At 34.6% G+C, this 21,423-nt stretch overlaps 2 protein-coding genes and 1 long non-coding RNA gene across 4 annotated transcripts; 1 reads left to right on the top strand and 2 right to left on the bottom strand.

The window, feature by feature from the left end:
- Window positions 1-686: 686 nt before the first annotated feature.
- On the top strand, window positions 687-5,120 carry mrps30 (mitochondrial ribosomal protein S30). The gene is made up of 5 exons (XM_073840614.1): window positions 687-1,285; window positions 1,431-1,576; window positions 3,351-3,456; window positions 4,130-4,306; window positions 4,802-5,120. The coding sequence occupies exons 1-5, from the start codon at window positions 712-714 to the stop codon at window positions 5,065-5,067; spliced, it is 1,269 nt and encodes a 422-aa protein (XP_073696715.1). The 5' UTR covers window positions 687-711; the 3' UTR covers window positions 5,068-5,120.
- On the bottom strand, window positions 5,121-10,890 carry emb (embigin). The gene is made up of 8 exons (XM_073840615.1): window positions 10,673-10,890; window positions 10,300-10,359; window positions 7,898-8,087; window positions 7,666-7,748; window positions 7,454-7,581; window positions 5,990-6,278; window positions 5,876-5,909; window positions 5,121-5,784 (listed from the first exon to the last, which is right to left on the bottom strand). Exons 1-8 carry the CDS (start codon window positions 10,782-10,784, stop codon window positions 5,721-5,723), a joined length of 960 nt encoding a protein of 319 aa, XP_073696716.1. The 5' UTR covers window positions 10,785-10,890; the 3' UTR covers window positions 5,121-5,720.
- A 6,286-nt stretch (window positions 10,891-17,176) lies between these two features.
- Window positions 17,177-18,842, bottom strand: LOC141334333 (uncharacterized). 2 transcript variants are annotated; one of them, XR_012355542.1, is made up of 3 exons: window positions 18,766-18,842; window positions 18,201-18,298; window positions 17,177-17,456 (listed from the first exon to the last, which is right to left on the bottom strand). It is a non-coding gene; the product is annotated as an uncharacterized lncRNA (long non-coding RNA). The 2 variants fall into 2 exon arrangements; XR_012355541.1 differs by having other exon boundaries at window positions 18,762-18,806.
- Window positions 18,843-21,423: the final 2,581 nt, after the last annotated feature.

Genomic DNA, 21,423 nt, shown 5'->3' with positions numbered 1-21,423 from the left:
TATAAGTCTTTAATTGTTTCTTGTTCAAGAGTTTTTAATATAGTATATGTAGAGCTTTACCTAAATCAAATTTTTTCAAGTAAACTTTCCATGCATTTAAAAATGCAATTTAAGTTTTAAGTTATAAATTTGTAAATTTGTACATTTTATATGTATGACTTTCAGTTTCATCCAAGTGCAGCTATTTTTAGCTGTATAAAACAGTTTGTTTTGCTGCTTGATATTGTGTGTCTTCCCATATTATTTAATGTATTATGTAGTTTTTAATTATGAACACACAGGTTTGTAGTACAAACAGTTTTACTCTTGTTATTCTTCTCGTTTAGTGGCTAATGAACCAGAAGTCTCGGCCATAGGCTTACTTCCATGTTGAAGAATAAAGTAGATAACTTAATTAACTTAATAAAATCACTTTTTATTATTTTTTAGAATATTCAATATATTTAGAAAATTCAAGTTTATTTCCTTAAAAAAGTGAAAGAGGGTCTTGAACACTGAATATTTTTATTGATACATTTTTGTATAACACAATAAGGCAGTTTCATGATAGTTATTACAAAAATAGATTTTAGTTCGTAAATTCATAAACTGTTCATAAGAGATTACCATCATACGATTGATTTTATTCTCCTCTCATCCACTCCAGCAGACGGCAGTAGACAAACAAACAGTGTCACTGAATGACAGAAGAATAACTCATGTGGGAGAAACATGGCGTCCTGCAGGAGGTTGCCCTTGCATCCTTTTCTCTCCAGTACATCAGCACGCCTCGTCTGTAACAGACATGTCCAGGTTGAAGCTTCCACAGCAAAGAGTTTATATCCACCCATTCTGCCCTCCCGGACCGCGAAGAGCAAATCCGCCAAGAGACGCGTGGTCAACGAGTTTTTCGAGCAGCTGCGCGCGTGCACGCCACAGGAGAAGATCCGAGCGCTCACTCGCGTTCAGCGCAAGAAGTACGTGATTTACCCACAGACATTTGCTCTTAACGCGGACACATGGTATCAGCACTACACCAAAACGGCATTTCTCAGCGGTCTGCCTGAAAAATACAGTGCGTCAACAAATGCGGAGTCGGCGGCGGTGGTCGATGAGTCGGTGTTGTCTGGAGTGAGATCTGTAGTCTGCGACTCACTCTTACAAGAACAATGGTACATGAAGAAAGGGAGGACTTGCGTCCATAAAGAGCAAGAGCAATTCGTCTCTCCGTTTGTAAGGAACATTGTGTGTGGTCTAAAAAACCTTCTGGCCAAAGAAAACTCTGTGCTGAGTCAGTCTAGTTTAGGTGAGTTTGACCTCCATGTTACTGCATGTTTCTCATTCAGTGAGTTCTCTCTTTATATTGGTTAAAGTATATAATGTGTTTGCTGGTTTTATTGTATGTATTCATGTATGTATGTATTTATTTATTTGTGTTTATAATTTTTTAGATTTTGACCCTCAAGTTAACTATTATTGGTTACGGGGAGAAAGGACTATTCCAGAGGGCCACAGGAGAGGACTGGTGGAACCCATGAGATTCCAGATTGATGACAAACCTCACAGTCAGATCAGAATCCCACAACAACTTCCTGAGGTAGGGTATTGTACCTCACGTTGTTTATGATGAATAAAATTTGTGTTAATTGAAGTTTAAAAATGCAGCTGTTTTACAGTGTAGAAGTCTGTGGTAATGTTGTTATGCAACAGTTAGTAGGAATTTATAGTTCTGTGTTAATCAACAAAATTTCAAAAACATCCCCGTCTCAAATTTTTGATTTTGCTAATATTTTTTTTCTGAAGAAGCATAGACATGTATAGTGATGAAGTATTGTATGTCATGGATGAAAATAATATAGTTATAGAGTAATCCATGATTTTGTAGAAATTAAAAAGGGCATTAAAATATCTTTAATACTTCTTGAGTTACAGACAGAGATTATTTATGGCACTCAGAATGGTATGTTCAATGTAGTTCTCTTGACAAGAAAACAAGATCATTACTAGTTTCAATATTATTTGTGCTTCAGACATTCCTCTTTACAAGAAAAGTATATTTTTGTAAAGTGACCCACATTTGTCTACACTTCCATTCCGGCGTAATAGTCAAGGAAGTTTGCTGCCGTAATATGGCCGAAGAAGGCGGAGTATTATCAGAAATGAGTTCCCAGCTAGTTTAGCATTTGCACATGTGCTGCGTGGTATTACTGCGCCTGCTTCGGCCATATTATGGCAGCAAACTTTAACAATTTACTCCTGGAGCCATATTTAAATTCCAATATCTGTGGAACTGAACCATATAGGGTCTAGAAAATGAAGATGCTAAAAAGTTTAAGTCCCTGTATCTAAAAGGGCATTAAGATATTTGTAATATTTCTTGAGTTACAGGCATGCAAACTTTGGAGTAAAAATTAAGTGCCATTTTCCCATTTATGAATGGTCAACCGATTTTACTAATAGACCTACCAATCTCTGTGTAAAAATAACATTATGATGCTGCAATATTTCTGAAGTAATTTTTACCCTCTTGTAATTTGGCTCTGAATCTCAGGTTTGCCATTTTGACCCCCTTCTCTACAAAATTGAGGATTACTCTGTAAATATTTATCCATGACATTAAAATTTTTTTACTTTCATGACTATACATGTTTGTCTTTCTTCAGAAAAAAAACATTAGCAAAAAATTTGAGCTGGGGACCTCTAGTTGAGTTGACAAGGAATGAACCAGTTTTCAGTTTTCAAAGACCTGAAGGCAAAAAAAACAACATGGAAATGCAGCGCACGCGTGTCAATTTTCTATCTGGTCTGTTTCCAGTCTACAAATATTTAGATCACCTCTCAAAAGAATAAAATAAATATATGTGAACAAAGTGCAAGTTTTGGTCATTTGCACTCCATATAAACACATATAAATGCTGCAATATTTCAATCACTAAAAATGGGGACATTTTAAAACATTTAATGTGAAAAATTATAAAGAAGTGCCTTAATGTATTAAAACAGTGATCTTAAAAGATAAAATTCAGTGTACATCTTATTGATGATGCATACTTTATATAGGCAAGGAGATAAGCCTGAAATATGAACACAATGTGCTAAATACTTAAGTATTGTCTTTATCTTAGTTTTTTTTTTTTGGTATTTAATGGAAAAAGAAAATTAAGGTTAAATTGTTCTGGATTTCCTTTCCTGTACAAAGTATGCATCATCAATAAGATAATCTGTCTCTTACTGCGTAACATTTCATGCAAACCTCATAAAAATTTATGGCGGTTAGTGGAGTAAAGCCTTGTGTTGTCCACCAGGTGAGCTTCAATTGTGTGACTTCACGTAAATCTGTCTCATTTGCTTAATGATGTCATTTCCTGCAGTTTGTTCCTCTTGAGGTAGAGATCTCCACTGAAGTTCCAGTTATTACTTTGGCTCCTGACATGCTCCCCTTGTTCAGGAGACAGTATGACAACAACATCTTCATAGGTTGGTGTTTTCCAGTGTATTTTTAATATAATGTTTGTTTGTTTTAGCTGTATTGTTTTTATATTTCAGTTTTAACACTTTAGTACTTAATCCCAGTTGCTAAAACAACATTTATGATTATCATATTATTTTTATCGAATGGTTATATTTTATTTCAACTTTTAGCTTTTAACAGAACTGATTTGAATAGTTTATTAAAAATAGAAACAACGCTAGTTTGTTTTTGTCTCCAATCCCATGTTGCAACAGATATTAGCATCTCTAAATTCTGACTGCAACAGTAACTGAGTTAAATGTTTGTTTGTGTTCTACTGAAAAAACAAAGTTCATTTTTGGGTCAACTATCCCTTTAAATTACTGTAGTGCAGTTTTTCTCAACTAGGGGGCCCCAGCAAAATCCTGGCTTGAGGATCCTGCCCCCTCTCTATCCCACTTCACTTCCTGTCATCTCTATACTGTCCTATAATAATAAAGGCAAAAACACCAAAAATAAAAATCTACAAAAAAAAAAAGAGATTAAAGCAAAATATGTATTAAAATGCAAATAAAAATCATTAACATTTAATACATCAGAGGTATCAGCTTGCTGAGTAACTGCTGTAGTGCACAGCTTTTTGTAACCATGAGATTTTAGTTTAAATCCATGACATTTTGATGTTGTTTTACCCCACAGGTGCCAAACTGGAAGATCCATGCTCCTATGGTCACACACAGTTTCACATGGTCCCTGATAAATTCCGCAGGGACAAAATGAGCAAAAGAGGCCTCTCTGATCAGGTGGAGGTGTCACTGAGAGCCAATGGTATTGCCAGCCTGTTCGCATGGACGGGAGCACAGGCTATGTATCAAGGTGAGTGTTTCTGTAAGCTTTGGATTTTTTTTTTCTTTGAATGGTGCCAGAATTGCCCTGAGCTCTGGTTAAGAGCACTTTTTAACTGAATTGATTCATTGTTTTCACAATTGTAGGATATTGACATGCATATGTGACCCTGGACCACTAAACCAGTCATAATGTTTTTTTGTTTTGTTTTTTAAATTGAGATGTACACATCATCTGAAAGCCGAAAATGGAAATAAGCTTTCCATTGATGTATGATTTGTTAGGATAGGACAATATTTGACCAAGGAACATATCTGAAAATCTGGAATCTGAGGGTGCATAAAAATCTAAATAGGCAAGTTGTCCAAATGAAGTTCTTAGAAAGTTCATATTACTAGTCAGAAATTAAGTTTTGATATATATTTATGGTCTCAGTCTATTTATCTTAGACTTGTTTTGTGGTCCAGGGTCACATCAACTCATGCATGCTTTCTTAATAACTAAATATGTTTTATCCTTTCTTAGGTTTTTGGAGTGAAGAGGACGTGAGCAGGCCGTTTGTCTCTCAGGCTGTCATCACAGACGGGCAGTTCTTCTCATTTTTCTGCTATCAGCTCAATACTCTGGCTTTGAGTCCAAGGGCTGATATCAACAATAGCAGGAAGAATTTATGCTGGGGCACAGAAAGCATGCGTCTGTATGAGAGAATCGCAGATGGAGACATAGTGGGCTTGAATGATGCCGTTCTTAAACTGCTGCTGCAGTTTTTACTAAACAAACCACAGTGTTGAAAAGGTTTAAGAATGAAAAAATGTTATGCGTGTCAATAAACATAATATATGTAGCAGCATGTTATTTTTGTCTTCATTTAAGTTTAAGAACTTGTTTAAAGGTTTGTTTTGGATTTAAGTGGCCAAAACAGAATAGGAAATTAAAAGATTACATGTTGTTTGTTGGAAAATCAACAAATCACAATCATATTTGTATTTAAAGGGACAATCACCAAAAAAAGAAAATCCTTTCATTTACTTAACCTCATGTTATTCCAAACCCATTAGACGTTTGTCTTTGAAACAAAAGTAGTTTTTTTTATTTGCTCTTTCTGTTCTTTTATTTAAGGTTCAAGCAACCAAAGTCTAATGTGTGTAAGGTCTTCATAAAAGGAATCACTTTTTTTCTTTGGATGACCTTTATTAAATTAGCTTTGAAAGGTCAAATGAACACTTAAACCTTAACAATAACACTATATTGAAGATTATGAAAACATGCATACTTTTGTGTAGTATTGAATATATATATGATATACAATATATATATGATATGTGTAGTTTAGGCAAAAACCCTTATTGCTTATTACCGTGTGATTCAAGCCACAAGATTCTAAATCAGAATAAAAAGGTTTTACGCAATCACACGTTCTTTTTCATCTGTTAAAATGAAAACCTCAGTGGTCCAGTTTTCTTTGTCTTGCTGTGTTGTTTTCCACTCCATTGCTCTCGTCACGAGTGCTAGAACAAAAATGAGCACCACCACATAAAATGTCTGAAATCATATCTTGAGTGAATTTTTAAAATCATACAAACTGATCTGAACACTTACAGCTTGGTGGTTTGTTCAGAGCAGACATCATTCTCTGCAAATGAATAAACCCTTTGTTAATTTTAAAATGATTATTCCTTATATACTCCTCTTATTCATGAAAGTTTACTGTACCTCCTGTGGAAGAGCTGTCATGTTGTGGCTTGCTGCATTTTTCCCAAAGCAAAATCAGTGTGACCAGGACAATGACTTCAACCACTATGGCAAGGAAGGGTTTGAGAGGCTCTGTGTACGACAAGACCTTCAGCTCTATGTAAGACTCACTGGGTTTGATATCAAACTCAGCGCTGCATATGTACTTTCCAGAATCTTCTTCAGTCAGATTGAGTATTGTCAGTTTGGTTTCATTTCCATTAATATAGATCTTGTAGTTCAGAGGGTTTGCCGTAACGTTGATGAGCACCTATGAAGAGAAAAACATTGATGTGAACAGTGTTATTGTTGACTAGATATTAAATAGGACATTGGATGGCCATTTTCCACAAGTTGGTATACTGTAAAAAGTTTTCACCAGATTCAACTTAAAAGCCTAAGTTCAGCAGCTGCCTTAAGTTTTTAAGTTAAATCAGCTTAAAACTACAAGTCATTTTAACTTATTACAATCAAAATTAGTTGATTTAACTTGGGAGTTTAAATGACTTAAGTTGATTTAACTTAACATTTTAAGGCAGCTGCTAAACTTAAGTTTTTAAGTTGAAACTGGTGAAAACTTTTTACAGTGTATGATTCTTTAGGGTCTTCATAAAAATGAGGAAGAAAACGCGATGCATTAAGAGCCGTGTAAGATCAGGGTAAATTAACTTATTTTATCTTATTTCTTCTGGGAAACATGTAACTATCTTCTGTAGCTTCGGAGAGGCAGTACTAAATGAAAAAAAAAAAAGATATTTAGGCAAAATAAGAAAAATGTACACATTTTCATTGTGTTCAAAAGTTTTCACCCCCGACTCTTAATGCATTGTTTTTCCGTCTGGTGTATCAGTGAGTGTTTGAACCTTCTGTAATAGTTGCATATGAGTCCCTCAGTTGTCCTTAGTGTGAAAAGATGGATCTTAAAATCATAATCATTGTTGGAATAGATTCAAATACACAAAAATGCTGAAAAACGAAAGAACCAAAGGACCTTGAGGATTTTTCTGAAGAACAGCAGGCAGTTTAACTGTTCAGGTCAAACAAGGGACTCATGAACAACTATCACTAAACAAACAAAAACAAAAAAACAGCTGTGAGTCATTCAGGTAACAACACAGTATTAAGAACCAAGCGTATGTAAACTTGAACAACTATTATGTTCTCTTGTGGATTGTAAATGTCTTTTATGTGAAATATCATATTCAGCTCTGTAGTAAATACAAAATAACCTTAATTTTGTATAATCCCTCTTAATTTGTTAAAATAATTCACATTTTGTAGATTCTACAAGGTGTATGTAACTTTTGACCTCAACTGTATATGCAAACACCATGTCAAAGTGAATTTTGCATTCAGTGTTCCCTTTAAGTACAACTTTTAAAATCATTTTCAGAAAATGAAATTAAATGATAAAATATAGATTAAAATAGATTTAAAAAACTTCACCTTTTCAGTGTTGTTTGCCTTGTACCAGTTCCAGGTGTTTGGTGTGTATTTGAGTTTACACTCCAGCACAACTGAATCTCTGGTGTAGCTCACTACCGGCTTGTCTCTTTTGTCTTTTATTACAGGAACTTGAGAAAAAAAGCAAAATACACAGGTTAACATAATTCAAAATGATAAATATGATTGTATACATGGATAAAATGACAACATACCATGTAAAACAAATGTTACTTCTGCTTTATTTTCTCTGAAGATGCAGGAATAATTTCCCAGGTCTCTGGCTTGTATGCTGAATCTAGAAAGGTTAAACAACGTAAAGCGGTGTCAAATCATTGTTTAGTAATACTGAATTGCTTATTTACTTCTTTAACATGTCTTATTTGCATAATTTTTTTGACATTAGAAATTACACACGATTATTTTCTGAAATAGGCATCCACTTACGTCTTTTTAAGGACATACTGTTCATTGATTCTATTTACAGTTTCTTCAGAGTTTTCAATGTCTTGTCCATCTTTAGTCCAATAGCCAGTAATGTACGGAGGGTTATTTGGTATATCAGTTAGGTTACATAAAAGCTCTATATATTGAGGTGTCAGGATTGCAAGCTCTTCAATAATGACTTGATTTTGACCTGCATGCCAAGAAATTGTAGCCCAATCAGCAAAACAAACCTCTGCAGTTATGTACAATTCAGTGTATTTTGTCTAGTAGATTAAGATATTTTTGATTACCTTACTGCAAAATGATAAATTCATATTTTAAAAGAAATAAATTAAAGTCATCCTCAGGCCATCCAAGATCTAAACAGATTTGGAGAAATTCAGCATTACATAATTTGCTCAACCAAAGAATCCTCTGCAGTGAATGGGTGCCGTCAGAATGAGAGTCTGAACAGCTGATAAAAACATCACAATAATCCACAAGTAATCCATATGACTCCAGTCTATTGAATACCAACATAAATACCAAGAACACTTGCACACATGGTGTTATAGTGGGATCATAGGTATAAGAATATATGTTCTTATTAGTTTGTTTTTATTAAAAGTACACTCTTAAAAGGATGTGTTGAAAACAACTTAACCTGTGTTGTTCTTAGCACACTAGAACTCTGTTAGTTATCTAGTTAGTTTAACAAAGCCATGTGCTATTCCTGCTAATTTTACACACTAATGTGTTATAGCTACACAATTTGTGTCAATTATGTACACAAAATGACACAAAACTTGTTAAAAGACAGTGTAATAAATTCCCTTTTTTGTGAAAGTTTTTTAATGTTTTACAATAAACATTTTTACCACATCGTTTACCACATTTGTTTTGTTACTTTTCAAATGCCATTTATGCATACTGTAGTTTTTATTCTTCTACTCTTTACTCTTTAAACTTTCAATTAACATCAGTTATAGAATGTTTAAAATTGTGATCTAAACAAAGGACAAAAACTATTTCTGTTTTTATTATTTGAATGTAATTTTCTTTTCTTTTTTTGAAAATGTCCTTAAGATGCACCACAGCTATTTTTCTGTTTTTCTCCAAATTATTGGGTGGCTGGTGCGCTACATGTTAAATATTATTTCCAAGCATTTATACCATCAGTAAAACTGCTTGTGAATAATCATGTAATGTAATTTACCTCAGAAAAGACAACAATAATGAGCTTTGGAGCCCACATTAAAGGATTACTCCACTTTCAGAATAAAAATGTCCTGATAATTTACTCACCACCATGTCATTCAATATATTCATGTCTCTCTTTCATCAGTCAAAAAGAAATTAAGCTTTTTGAGGAAAACATTCCAGGATTTTTCCACATATAATGGAGACAAGACGAGCATTTGAGGTTAGAAAATTTATAAAAAACATTTTTTAGGAAATAACCAGTTGTTTCACTAGATTCCTCAGCTAGGATCATTTAGAGCTGCACTGAAACTGCTTTTTTAACCTTCAATCTGTTGGCCACCATTGAAGTCCACTATATGGAGAAAAATCCTGGAATGTTTTCCTCAAAAAGCTTAATTTCTTTTTGACTGAAGAAAGAGAGACATGAATATCTTGGATGACATGGGAGTGAGTAAATTATCAGGAAATTTTTATTTTGGAAGTGGAGTAATTCTTTAACCTATAACGTTTGGGGGGCCCAAATGTTTTTGTTGACTTGCTACACTCTTAAAAATAAAGGTACTTCACAATGCCGTAGAAGAACCCTCTTTGTCTAAACGGTTCCATAAAGAACCTTTAACATCTGAAGAACCCTTGTGTTTCACAAAAGGTTCTTTGTGGCGAAAGAAGTTCCTTCAGATTATAAAATGGTAAGAAAGAGATGGTTCTTTTAAAAAACCTTTGAACCTTTTAAAGCACCTTTATTTTTAAGAGTGGACGCAACTGATGTAAACAGTGCTTGATCTGTACGATGAAATGACTTTTTCACTGAAGAAGGCATATTATGGATAGAGGGCTCATATTTTGCAAGAGTTTGAAGTTAAGAATGTCTCAGTGATTAACATGCAATATTTCACTTGACAAGATGTTAATTTAGTGTGAATTACTTTATTATTGTAAACAGTTTGAACTCATTCTGGTGGCACCCGTTCACTGCAGAGGCTCCATTAGTGAGCAAATCATGTAATGCTAAATTTCTCCCAATCTGTTCAGATGAAGAAACAAACTCATCTACATCTTGGATGGCCTGAGGCTAAGTACATTTTCAGTAAATTGTCACTTTTGCTTAATTTGTCCTGTAATAATTGTATAAATTGTGCATTTACAAATACATCTATTGATTTCAAATGAATACTTATACTGGCTAATAAGACATGACGACATGACAGGGATAACCGTACCTTTGGATACAGCTTTCCGTGTTGTAATTACAGGATCAGACTCTGGGGAAGGAGTTGTTTCTAAAAGAAAAAAGAAAAGAAAAAAAGACATGCTATATGATGTTGCACTGAATAAACAACACTACTAACCATTCACCTTTGAGAGACGGGCCTAGTCAAGGTTAAATGAAACTTGCATTACTTACAAGCTTTAACTCAGCTTAATATTAAAAACATCATTGTACAATTACTTTAACATCCCCTAGAAACACTGAAAAAACACAGATCAGGAGACTTTAATTCAGACTAACTGATAACAAGGTCAAAGCTCGAAAACAACAACAACAAGGCCTCATAAATGTTGCATTACACTAGAAAGCAGACATGCACATACCTGTGTTCATCCCATCACAGTAAAGGAGTAGTAAGATGAGATGTATGACATTAGCCATGGAGAGGAGTGCTGTTTCCCTGCAGCTGTGCTGTGTGCGGCTGGGGCGAGGCATCTCTTCTCTTCATCTCTTTTCTCTTTTTCAGCAGCAGGTCCCCAGAGACGCCAGGCCCCTCCCTTCACCTCTCCTGCTGCAGCCATGGTGACTTGGCAGGACTGGTGTACGCTTGCAGCTTCCTGGTTTAAATTAATCATGAGTGTCAGGAGGCAGCCACAGCCCTGCCTGATCAAATGATTGGACAGCCTGTAACATCACCCTCTATTGAGATTGAGCAGGTACTGTGACGAGCGCTAGCACAACTCAGTGTTTGACAAGTTATAATTCACAGCTCACCCTTGTGGTACATCCTGTATTCACACATGTGGATGTAGTTATGAGTGTAGCCTTTTATTTCTTTTATATGCCAGGCAGGTGCTGAGAAAAGCAGTCTGCACTGGAGGATTGTATTACTTAAGAGTTCTTTAATATTCATTGCAAACTGACAGTTTAAATGAGCCTGTACCTTCTGTGTAACCCTGTTATGCTGTGGCTTTTATCTCTTTTAACATTTCTTGACATTGTCATATATCATACAGCAACTGATATAATTTGTATTTTAATAAATTAATTCAAAGTTTAAAGTTCAAATTTATTTCTAAAGCACTAAATAACACATCTAAATAATTAGATCAAATCAAATCAAATCAAATCAAATCACTTTTATTGTCACATCACCACAGCACCTGTGCCTAGGTGAGTGAAATTCTTGGGAGCGAGCTCCGGACAGTGCTGGGACAATTTACATATAGACAGTTACATACCTACAGGATTATACAGAGTGACAATATGCAATATATACATACATACATACATACATACATACATAGTACACACAGTGTACGATTAGACATATTACAGTTAGCAATACAGTGCAAGTAGAGCTGTATTTTCAAGAAATGTGCAAAAGAGGTATTTTTATATGAAATTGGGCAGAAGAGAGATTGGGGAGGATAGCACATAGTGCAAAGATTTCAGTGCAATTATAAACATATGTGACCCTGGACCACAAAACCAGTCTTAAGTCGCTGGGGTATATTTGTAGCAATAGCCAAAAATACATTGCATGGGTCAAAATTTTTGATTTTTCTTTTATGCCAAAAATCATTAAGAAATTAAGTAAAGTTCATGTTCCATGAAGATTTTTTGTAAAATTCCTACTATAAACATATCAAAATGTAATTTTTGATTTGTAATATGCATTGTTAAGAACCTAATTTGGACAACTTTAAAGGTGATTTTCTCAGTCTTTTTGATTTTTTTGCATCCTCAGATTTCCGATTTCAAATAGATGTATCTCGGCCAAATATTGTCCTATCCTAACAAACTATACATCAATAGAAAGCTTATTTATTGAGCTTTCATATGATGTATAAATCTCAGTTTTGACAAATTTAACCTTATGACTGGTTTTGTGGTCCAGGGTCACATATATTATTCATATTGTGAGTGTGCAAATAGAGCAGAGTGTGATGCTACAGGTGGTTTGTATGGCCCACTCACCTGTGTGTAGCACACTCAGATTCCACTAAGGAAGATTGTCAACAGTGCAACGGTGCAGTGGATTATGTATAGATTGGATATGCAAGGACATGGATGTGTATTGGATGGTTTACAGCAGTGTTGTTTTCGTCAACGATGACGATGACGAAATCATTTCGTTGACGCCACTTTTTTTCCATGACGATAACGAGACGATGATGAGATAAAAATGGCTCGTTGATGACTAAAACATGACAAGACGTGCGTGAGTTTTCGTTGACGAGACGAGAATAGACGAAAATGTGTGGGTGGTCCGTCAGACGTTTAAAATGCATGACATTTCTGCTTATTGTGCATGCCAATTTAAACTTAAAAAGTATCTGACGCTATGGCAAGCCGTTTTAGCATTAAATACTCTTTGCTATACTAGTATGGCAAGCCGTCTTAGCATTCCATCCTTGTTTGTCTTTTATGTTCTAAAACATTCCTTCATTATTGTAATTATTGGTGAAAATAGTCGATCCGGAAGCTCACATTGTGTTGAACTATAGATCTGCTATTTTCAGAACTTATAAGTGACACTACCCAACAGCAAAATACTTACTGACCTACATTAATTTGTTAAAAGACTACTTTTACCCCTTTTTTTTGACTAAAACTAGACTAAAACCTTTTTGACTTTTCTCTTTGACTAAAATTGGACTAAAACTATCACATATAGAAGTGACTAAAATTTGACTAAAACTAAGAAGCATTTTAGTCCAAAAGACTAAGACTAAGACTAAATCTAAGATGGTTGTCAAAAACAACACTGGTTTACAGTATAACAGATATATTATTGTATTAGGTGCAATGTGTGCATAGGGTCCAGTGATAAAGGGCAGTGCGTGGCATATGATATAGTGGGAGTATGCTGCTAGGTGTGTTAGTTCTGATTGTTCATTAGCCTGGTAGCCGTGGGGAAAAAGCTATCCCTTAGTCGGCTAGTGCGGGATCGGATGCTGCGGAGGCGTCTTCCTGAGGGCAGCAGAGAGAGCAGTCTGTGGGACGGGTGGCTAGAGTCACTGATGATCCTCCTGGCTTTCCTTACACACCGCCTGGTGTAGATATTCTGGAGGGAGGGAAGCTCACCTCCAACAATGTGGCGGGCAGTTCGCACAACCCTTTGCAGAGCTTTGCGGTTGCCAGTGGTGCTGTTTCCAAACCAGGCAGTGATGCATCCAGTCAGGATGCTCTCCACAGTGCAGGTGTAGAATGTTCTGAGGATGCTGGGGCTCATTCCAAACTTCCTCAGCCGTCTCAAGAAGAAGAGGCGTTGGTGTGTTTTCTTCAGCACTGCATCTGTGTGAGCGGACCATGTGAGATCCTCACTGATGTGAACACCGAGGAACTTAAAGCTGTTAACCCGTTCCACAGGTGTCTCGTTGATGGTGATGGTGTGTTCTCTGCTCTGTCTCCTGAAATCCACCACCAGCTCCTTGGTCTTGTCGATGTTGAGTGAGAGGTGGTTCTCCTGACACCATTTGGTCAGGGTGCTCACCTCCTCTCTGTAGGCATTCTAATCATTGTCAGTGATCAGGCCTATCACCGTTGTGTCGTCAGCAAATTTGACGATGACGTTGGAGCTGTGCGTGGCTGTACAGTCATGTGTGTACAGGGAGTACAGGAGTGGGCTGAGAACGCAGCCCTGTGGAGCACCAGTGTTGAGGGTCAGCGGAGATGAAGTGTTGCTGCCCATTCTGACCACCTGATCTCTGCCTGTCAGGAAGTCCATGATCCAGCTGCACAGAGATCTGTTTAGACCTAGAGCCTGTAGCTTTCCGACAAGTGTGGCAGGCACTATGGTGTTAAATGCTGAGCTATAGTCCACAAACAGCAGTCTCACATAGGTGGGAGAGAGCAGTGTGTAGGGTGAAAACAATAGCATCGTCTGTGGAACGGTTGCTACGATAAGCAAATTGTAGCGGGTCTAGTGATGCAGGCAGCACAGAGCAGATGTAGTCTCTGATGAGTCTTTCAAAACACTTGCTGAAAATGGGTGTCAGAGCAATGGGCCTCCAGTCATTCAAGCATGTGATTTTATTTTTCTTGGGTATGGGCAAGATGGTGGATTTTTTAAAGCACGAGGGAACCACAGACAGAGGGAGAGGTTGAAAATATCTGTGATAACCCCAGCTAGTTGGAATGCACATGCTCGGAGCACACGTATTATTATTCAAATAGAGGTATATTTCTCTTATAGTTAGTATTCCATTGTACACACCTACACTGGATTATCAGTAGTTCAACACTTTTATGTAAAAAGACATAAAAAATTGTATCCACCTTATTCCTCAACATTTTATTAACATTTAATTCTTAATTGCAATTATTTGCATCCAAAACACATTTTTGTGTACATAATATATGTATGTGTGCAGTGTATTTTTATTATGTATATATAAAGACACACACATACAGTATATATTTTGAAAATATTTACATGTATTTACATGTATATATTTATAATTATGTAATTTATATATATATATATATATATATATATATTAGGGGTGGAACGGTTCACAGAAGTCACGGTTCGGTTCGTACCTCGGTTCAGACGTCACGGTTCGGTATGATTTCGGTACAGTGGAGGGAAAAGCAAAACAAAAATGCAGAAGGCAATTAGATGTATTTCCACTCACATACCCAACAACCGCTGAACAACGGCAACACACAGTCCTCGTCTTTTCCTCCACTCTCTCGCCTGTACTACTGTAACTGACTGGAAAAGCGAAGTTTTCCCAAACTTGCGATCTAAGGGGCCGTTCGCTTTCTTCCTGATCAACAAAGCGCTCGGGCGCTTGCGCTCCGGAAGCTTCTGCCGTTTCTAAGCAACCATCAGCTGCGCTCTAGCTCCAAGCCTATGCGTCTCCATGCATTGTTTCTTCTATTAGCGTCAAAATAATGGGGGCTTGACAAATCAAAGTTCAGGAAATCCCTGGACCACAATGATGGACCGTCGAGCTGACAAAAAATTGCAGAGTGCCAGAGAATGTAGACGGGCTCTGATAGATCGCATACATAGGCGGAGCTCGGCTGCATCGACGCCAATCAGAGCTTCAGAGCTAAAGCGGGGCTAAATATTAGCTGTCCCTAAAGAACCCGCGTATCTAACAGTAGTTCCGCATTACATTAATTATTTTGCAGGCAAGTTTTTTTTTTATTTTCATACCGTGTATTCTCCGTTTAAATTCATGCACCGAACCGTGACCCCCGTACCGATTCGGTTCGAAACGAATACATGTACCGTTCCACCCCTAATATATATATATATATATATATATATATATATACAGATATTACATATTTTCCTTAAATATATACATGCAGGTGTGTGTATTAATATATATACATAATAAATATACACAGCACACACACATATTATATTATCTACACAAAAACCTATTTTAGATGTGATAATATAACATAATATAATTTTCTAAAAAGTGCAAAACAAACAAATTGTATAATAATAATCATCACAATCATCACCATAATAATAGTAAAAATAATCATAATTATAATGCTTTTATTAGTAGTACTAATTGATTGCAAAGACAATTGTAATTATAAGTAGTATTATACTTCATAAACATAATATAATGTAATATAATATAATATAATATAAATATTATTTCCTAAAAAGTGTCTGGCAAAAACAAATAGTAAAATAATCATAATTATCATCATAATATTAATATATAATCATAATTAATTGTAAGGCTTTTATTATTGTTATTATTATTAGTATTAATAGTATAAATAATAATAATTTCTTAATATTTCTGTTATTAGTTGTGTGTGTGTGTATCAGAAGTTTGAGATCAGTAAGATTTTTTTAAGAAGTCTCTTCTGCTCATCAAGGCTGCATTTATTTGTTCCAAATTATAGAAAAAACAGTCATATTGTGAAATATCATTGGAATTTCTAATATTGGATTCCTATTTGTAATATACTTTAAAATAAAATTTAGTTCTGTGGTTCTGTGGTATATTTTTTGGAACCTGTGATAGTTTTTTCAGGATTTTTTGATGAATAAAAAGTTAAAAAGAACAGCATTTATTTAAAATAGAAATATTTTCTAATAATATAAATTTTTATCATTTAATCATATTAAGTCATTTTAAGTCATTTTTATCCATTTAACACATCCTTGCTAATTAAAAGTATTTATTTCTTTAAAAAAAAAGGAGGAAAAATTCCTGACCCAAAACTTTTCAATAGTCGTGTATATTGTAACACAAAGTTTTGAGATTTCTATTTTATTTATCAAAGTATCCTGTTTTCAACATTGATAATAAATCAGCATATTTGAATGATTTCTGAAGGATCATGTGACACTGAAGACTGGAGTAATGATGCTGAAAGTTCATCTTTGCTTCACAAGAAATAAATACATTTTAAAGTATATTAAAATAGAAAACTGTTATTTTAAATTGCAATAATATTTGACAAAATTAATTTAAAAAAATCTAATAATGCAGCTTTGATGAGCATACACTCAAAAAAATAAATTGTTCAATGAACATGATTTAATCGTAGCACCCAAAACTCATCTAAACCAATCTAATAAACTTGAAAAGGTTTGAATATGTTATATGAATGTGATTTAAACTTGTAGATTTAACATTGTTTTAACATGTCAGTGTAGCTTCTTTCAAACTAATTGAATCAAAATGTTTGAATCGTGTTAGTCAAATATGTCAGTAAAAGCACTTCAATTCAACAAAAGTCTGCCTTGTTACATCTATTAGTTAATGTCTTGTTCATGTATAGTTTTGGTACTTTAATTAATACCCATCTTGTTGTTTCAATTCGATTTGTTTTAGGTGAAAGAACTAAGAACCAAAACATTACATGTACAGAAAAAACACATAAAACATGCAAACAATTAAATTTTTTTATTTTTTCATTCAGTTTTAACATACACATACAAATAAGTTTAAACTGCTTTCTTCACTTTAAGTCTCCAATCTATTTGAGTGTTTGTGAAACAGGATTCAAACAACATATCAGTCCATATAACAGCACAAGCCTGACCTCCACACCTTCAGTTAGGACACCAATATCCTGTGGGTCATTGTTAGAAAGCGTTCCCTCCTTCAGTATGACATTCACTCCCGCCACAGTTTGCTCCATGGTACATTTTGACTCGATGTCTGAATCCTGTGGGGCGAAACACATAAAAGATCACAAACAAAAATAATTATTACAAGAATTGCTTATACACTTATTGGCCACTTTATTATGTACACCTGTAAAGTAAACTTAAATCCAATACAGGAGCTCTGATGTGAATCAGAGGTTATAATTTCGCAGTTTTTAAGTTGAAACTGTCAGAAAAGTGATAATTTAAAAAAAAAAGTTTATTATTGAGGTCACAGTGGGTGATGGTGTGTTATTGCAGTGCATTTTATATATATATATATATATATATATATATATATATATATATATATATATATATATATATATATAAAAAGTTATAATTTATCTGGCAACCATATTTAAAATTAATGAGGCGGCTGAAACATTATAACCACCATAGAATATAAAGCACTCCAATAAAAAAAAAGCATGCAAGTATAGTTTTCTGATGCTGTTTAATTTATTTCTTATTATTATTTCAGATCAATTCAAATCTTTAGTAGGGCTTTACACAAAGTTTTGTAAATTAGGCCCCAAGAGAGATCAACCGTTATGAATAAAAAATTTATTGGTTTAGTACATCAACCAACACACATAAGAACTTTGTCTAAGTGTACCAGTAGTTTCCTATTAATGGACAATTTGTCCAACTCAATTATTTAAGTTAAGTGTTCTCTCGTGTCACATTTTTGTTGTAGCAAACAGGGAAAAACATGACCCAAGTACAGAATGGCTTTTGAAATTATTTTCTCATCAACTCACCAAATACGCCTTGACTAGTTTTTCAGGGTCTTCATTCAAGTAGATGCGCAGAGACTTGATGACACAGGCTTCTCTGGTATGGTATGTACAGTGTCATCCTGTAGGGTGGAGACAAGATTACAACAACTTCAGCGGCGGCACAGCTTAAGAGTACTGAACGTGTTACTGTCTGTGTAGAATGTAACGGGTGAACTCTATACACATGGGTTTTAAGTCCTGCCCATGTCTTCAATGTGCATGCATAATTTAAATATATAGTAGTCAACAAAAAAGTTAATCAAAGTTGTCCTTAGGTCAAAAACCCAACCTTTACACCAAACCTGCCCCTAACCTTACCCATATCCGACCTTAATACAAGCAAGTGTTTTGCAATACAATATGACCACAATAAGTACATTGTACTTATTTTATGCTGCAAGTATAGTATATACCTAATATAAAGTGTGACCCAAATTTTATTAAAGGTTTTAATCCACTTCAAATGTTGACTACTGTACACAAACATAATGACTGCCGCTTCCAAAGCAATGTTTAGTTTTATAATGCTTCAGTAATTTGTACCTACAACTCTCCTTTGCAACACTTCCTGCACTGCCACATACGTCACTGAAAGAGAAAGAAAAGAAAAGTTCAGTATTGAAGTATAGTTAGTTATACATTAGTGTATGTAAGTGTTAAAAAAACTACTTACGATGTAATACACAGGGTTTCTGCAGATATGAACAAGTGAAATTTAAGACTTTTTAAGACCTTTTTAATACCACCTTATATGAAATTTAAGACCGAACCTGTAATGGAAATAGATATTATATTAAATGCATACATGTAATATTTAATGTGTTTAATGTAAAAAGTAAACACAATTTCATGGCTGTCATAAATTAAATTTATTACTATGATATACAGTGAACTTTTCATATCAGCAGATACTATTCCACACAACATATCCCCATAAAAGTACCACTAGAAATATCTGATGTAAAAAAGAAAATTCTGAAGCAATATTTTCATCAGTGCTCTATTAGCTTTTACATCTTAATATTTGATTTACCTTTATAAAGGCCTTTTTTTTTAACTTTTGAAATGTATGCATTACCTTTATTTATTTTATGAATTTATCAATAAATTCTAAATGGCTGTTAGCAGTGAGATTACATAATTTTCACTGCAAAATTAAAAGTGAGATTAATGTTTTAAATACATTTATTGATTTATAAATATATACATTAGAAATGTTGGGTGTGGAGGCATACTTTTAAACACACTAAACTACCAGCAGGTGGCAGTAAGTCACTTCATGAGCGAGTTATTTCAACTGATTCGATCAAAACGCTGAATCATAGCAAAACGTTGCTAGGAGAAAGCTTCTGCTAATGTTGCATATTGTCTAATATGTAAGTAACTACTTGACTAACTACTTTTTTATTGAGCTAAAATTAATGTAACATTTGTAATTGTGAGAATTTTCAGCAAAAAACTCACTTGGTATATTACTGAACTATATCATGTTATAAATAAACTATACATTTGAAATTTTTACCTCAGTGTGTTTCTTTAGAATGCTGTTACATTCATTTGTTTTAAAGTATGTCACAAATAGACCAGAAATACACTATCCATTATCAATTTCTGTTTACGTTGAATGTATTAAAATATGAATCTTTCTTGCCTTTCGATGCTTCGCTAGTTGTTTTTGTCACTTCAGTTTTAATCAGGCGGTTTGTTCGGTCGGGCAAGTAAAAAAAAAAAACATTTTAAAAGTATTTCGAAGGCTGGCGGTCAGCTAGCTCCACCTATATTTATTATTATTATTGATAACATTATATACAGAAAAAGGTCGTTTGACCTGTATTCTGCTACTGCGATTCTGAAGACGCAGTAACTTCCACAGAGGGAGGAAAAAATCTAGTTGTTAGCAACTGGCCTTAGCCAAACCCTATATTCAGTTTTTTCAAGCTAAGTATCGCTAAACTTGGACTTCCCCATAGCTAAAAAGTTATATCCATTTTAGTTCTGCGGTACAATCCGAGAGAGACTCGCGCCAGTAACAGAAAGCTGATTGGCTATTGCATGCTGGTCTCATTTGTAGTTTAAATACAGCAAATTATATTTGAAATTGTGAAATAAAGAACTACAACACCACGGAAACAACAAAAAGAGAATTTAAATGAGCATTAGAGGTAGCGTTACATGGACATCGGAAAAATAAGACCTGTGTAAAATTATTTAAGACCTAGAACAGCGAATTTAAGACTTTTTAAGGCCTAAAATTTTGATTTTTAAATTTTAGACTTTTTAAGACTTTTTAAGACCCCGCGGAAACCCTGAATACAGGTGAGGTTCACACCAGAAGAGCATGGGGACAGCTATACATTGTGATGGTTTTTTTTTTTTTTTTTGCTGTGAAAAACAAAACAAACAAAGTGTACAAAAGTTATATACTATATTTCCCGAATAAAGCCATGCATATCTATTCAATCATAACTTTAACTGCAATTTGTTAGGACATTTAATATATATGGTCGACTGCATTATAGATTTTACTTGACAATTTTTGCCAACTGTATTCAATAAACTGGGTAAGTTAACAATATGTAACATTTCGGAACTCAAGAAAAACAAAACAAAAAAGCTCTATAAACGTTAGCTAGACTGAAAAGAGCGATGAGAAGTGCACACTGATTCAACATAGGACAATTTACGTAAAAGTAAAGCGTATAAATAGCATTAGGCTAACTACATTAACGTACAAACAGAAAAAAACGAGCGCATAGTGTGTTCGACTGCATACTTTCCTCCAGTTTTCCTCTCCCAATGTTGGGGTAGACTACAGGTTTAACGTAGGTTATGTAGTTAATAGTTAGGCGTGGTTAGCATTGAATTGTGACAGAAATGCACAAATTGTAACGGATATATTAACGTTAAGGTTAAACTTGTATCGACAAAAACAACAGAATTTACATAAGCCTACTTTGAAACATCGCTACAGTGTGTAATTACTTATTATCCCATGTTACTAACTGCAAACTGGTACTTTATATCAATAAAGTACTTACCCTCAATATCAAGGATGAAGAACGTTTAAACGCAGCAGTTCAAGCCGCTGGCGCTCACACAACTCCTCTTCTTCAGCCGTCCGCAGTGTTGCCAGATTGGAAATGTCTAAGTATCGTACCAGAAGCTCAAAATTATCGTATTTGGGATAAAATTATCGTATTCGAGT

This window comes from Garra rufa, chromosome 5, assembly GCF_049309525.1.
Source record: "Garra rufa chromosome 5, GarRuf1.0, whole genome shotgun sequence".
NCBI lineage: Eukaryota > Metazoa > Chordata > Actinopteri > Cypriniformes > Cyprinidae > Garra > Garra rufa.
Note: the sequence above shows the minus strand (reverse complement) of the source record. Positions and strands in the feature narration are given on the sequence as shown.

Coding starts and splice junctions, on each gene's coding strand:
- mrps30 (XM_073840614.1), top strand. CDS start 712: ATGGCGTCCTGCAGGAGGTTGCCCTTGCATCCTTTTCTCTCCAGTACA. Junction 1,577..3,350: donor TCCCACAACAACTTCCTGAG/GTAGGGTATTGT, acceptor CATTTCCTGCAG/TTTGTTCCTCTTGAGGTAGA. Junction 4,307..4,801: donor AGCACAGGCTATGTATCAAG/GTGAGTGTTTCT, acceptor ATCCTTTCTTAG/GTTTTTGGAGTGAAGAGGAC.
- emb (XM_073840615.1), bottom strand. CDS start 10,784: ATGCCTCGCCCCAGCCGCACACAGCACAGCTGCAGGGAAACAGCACTC. Junction 6,279..7,453: donor AGGCAAACAACACTGAAAAG/GTGAAGTTTTTT, acceptor TTCTCTTCATAG/GTGCTCATCAACGTTACGGC. Junction 5,785..5,875: donor TCTGAACAAACCACCAAGCT/GTAAGTGTTCAG, acceptor TTTTTGTTCTAG/CACTCGTGACGAGAGCAATG.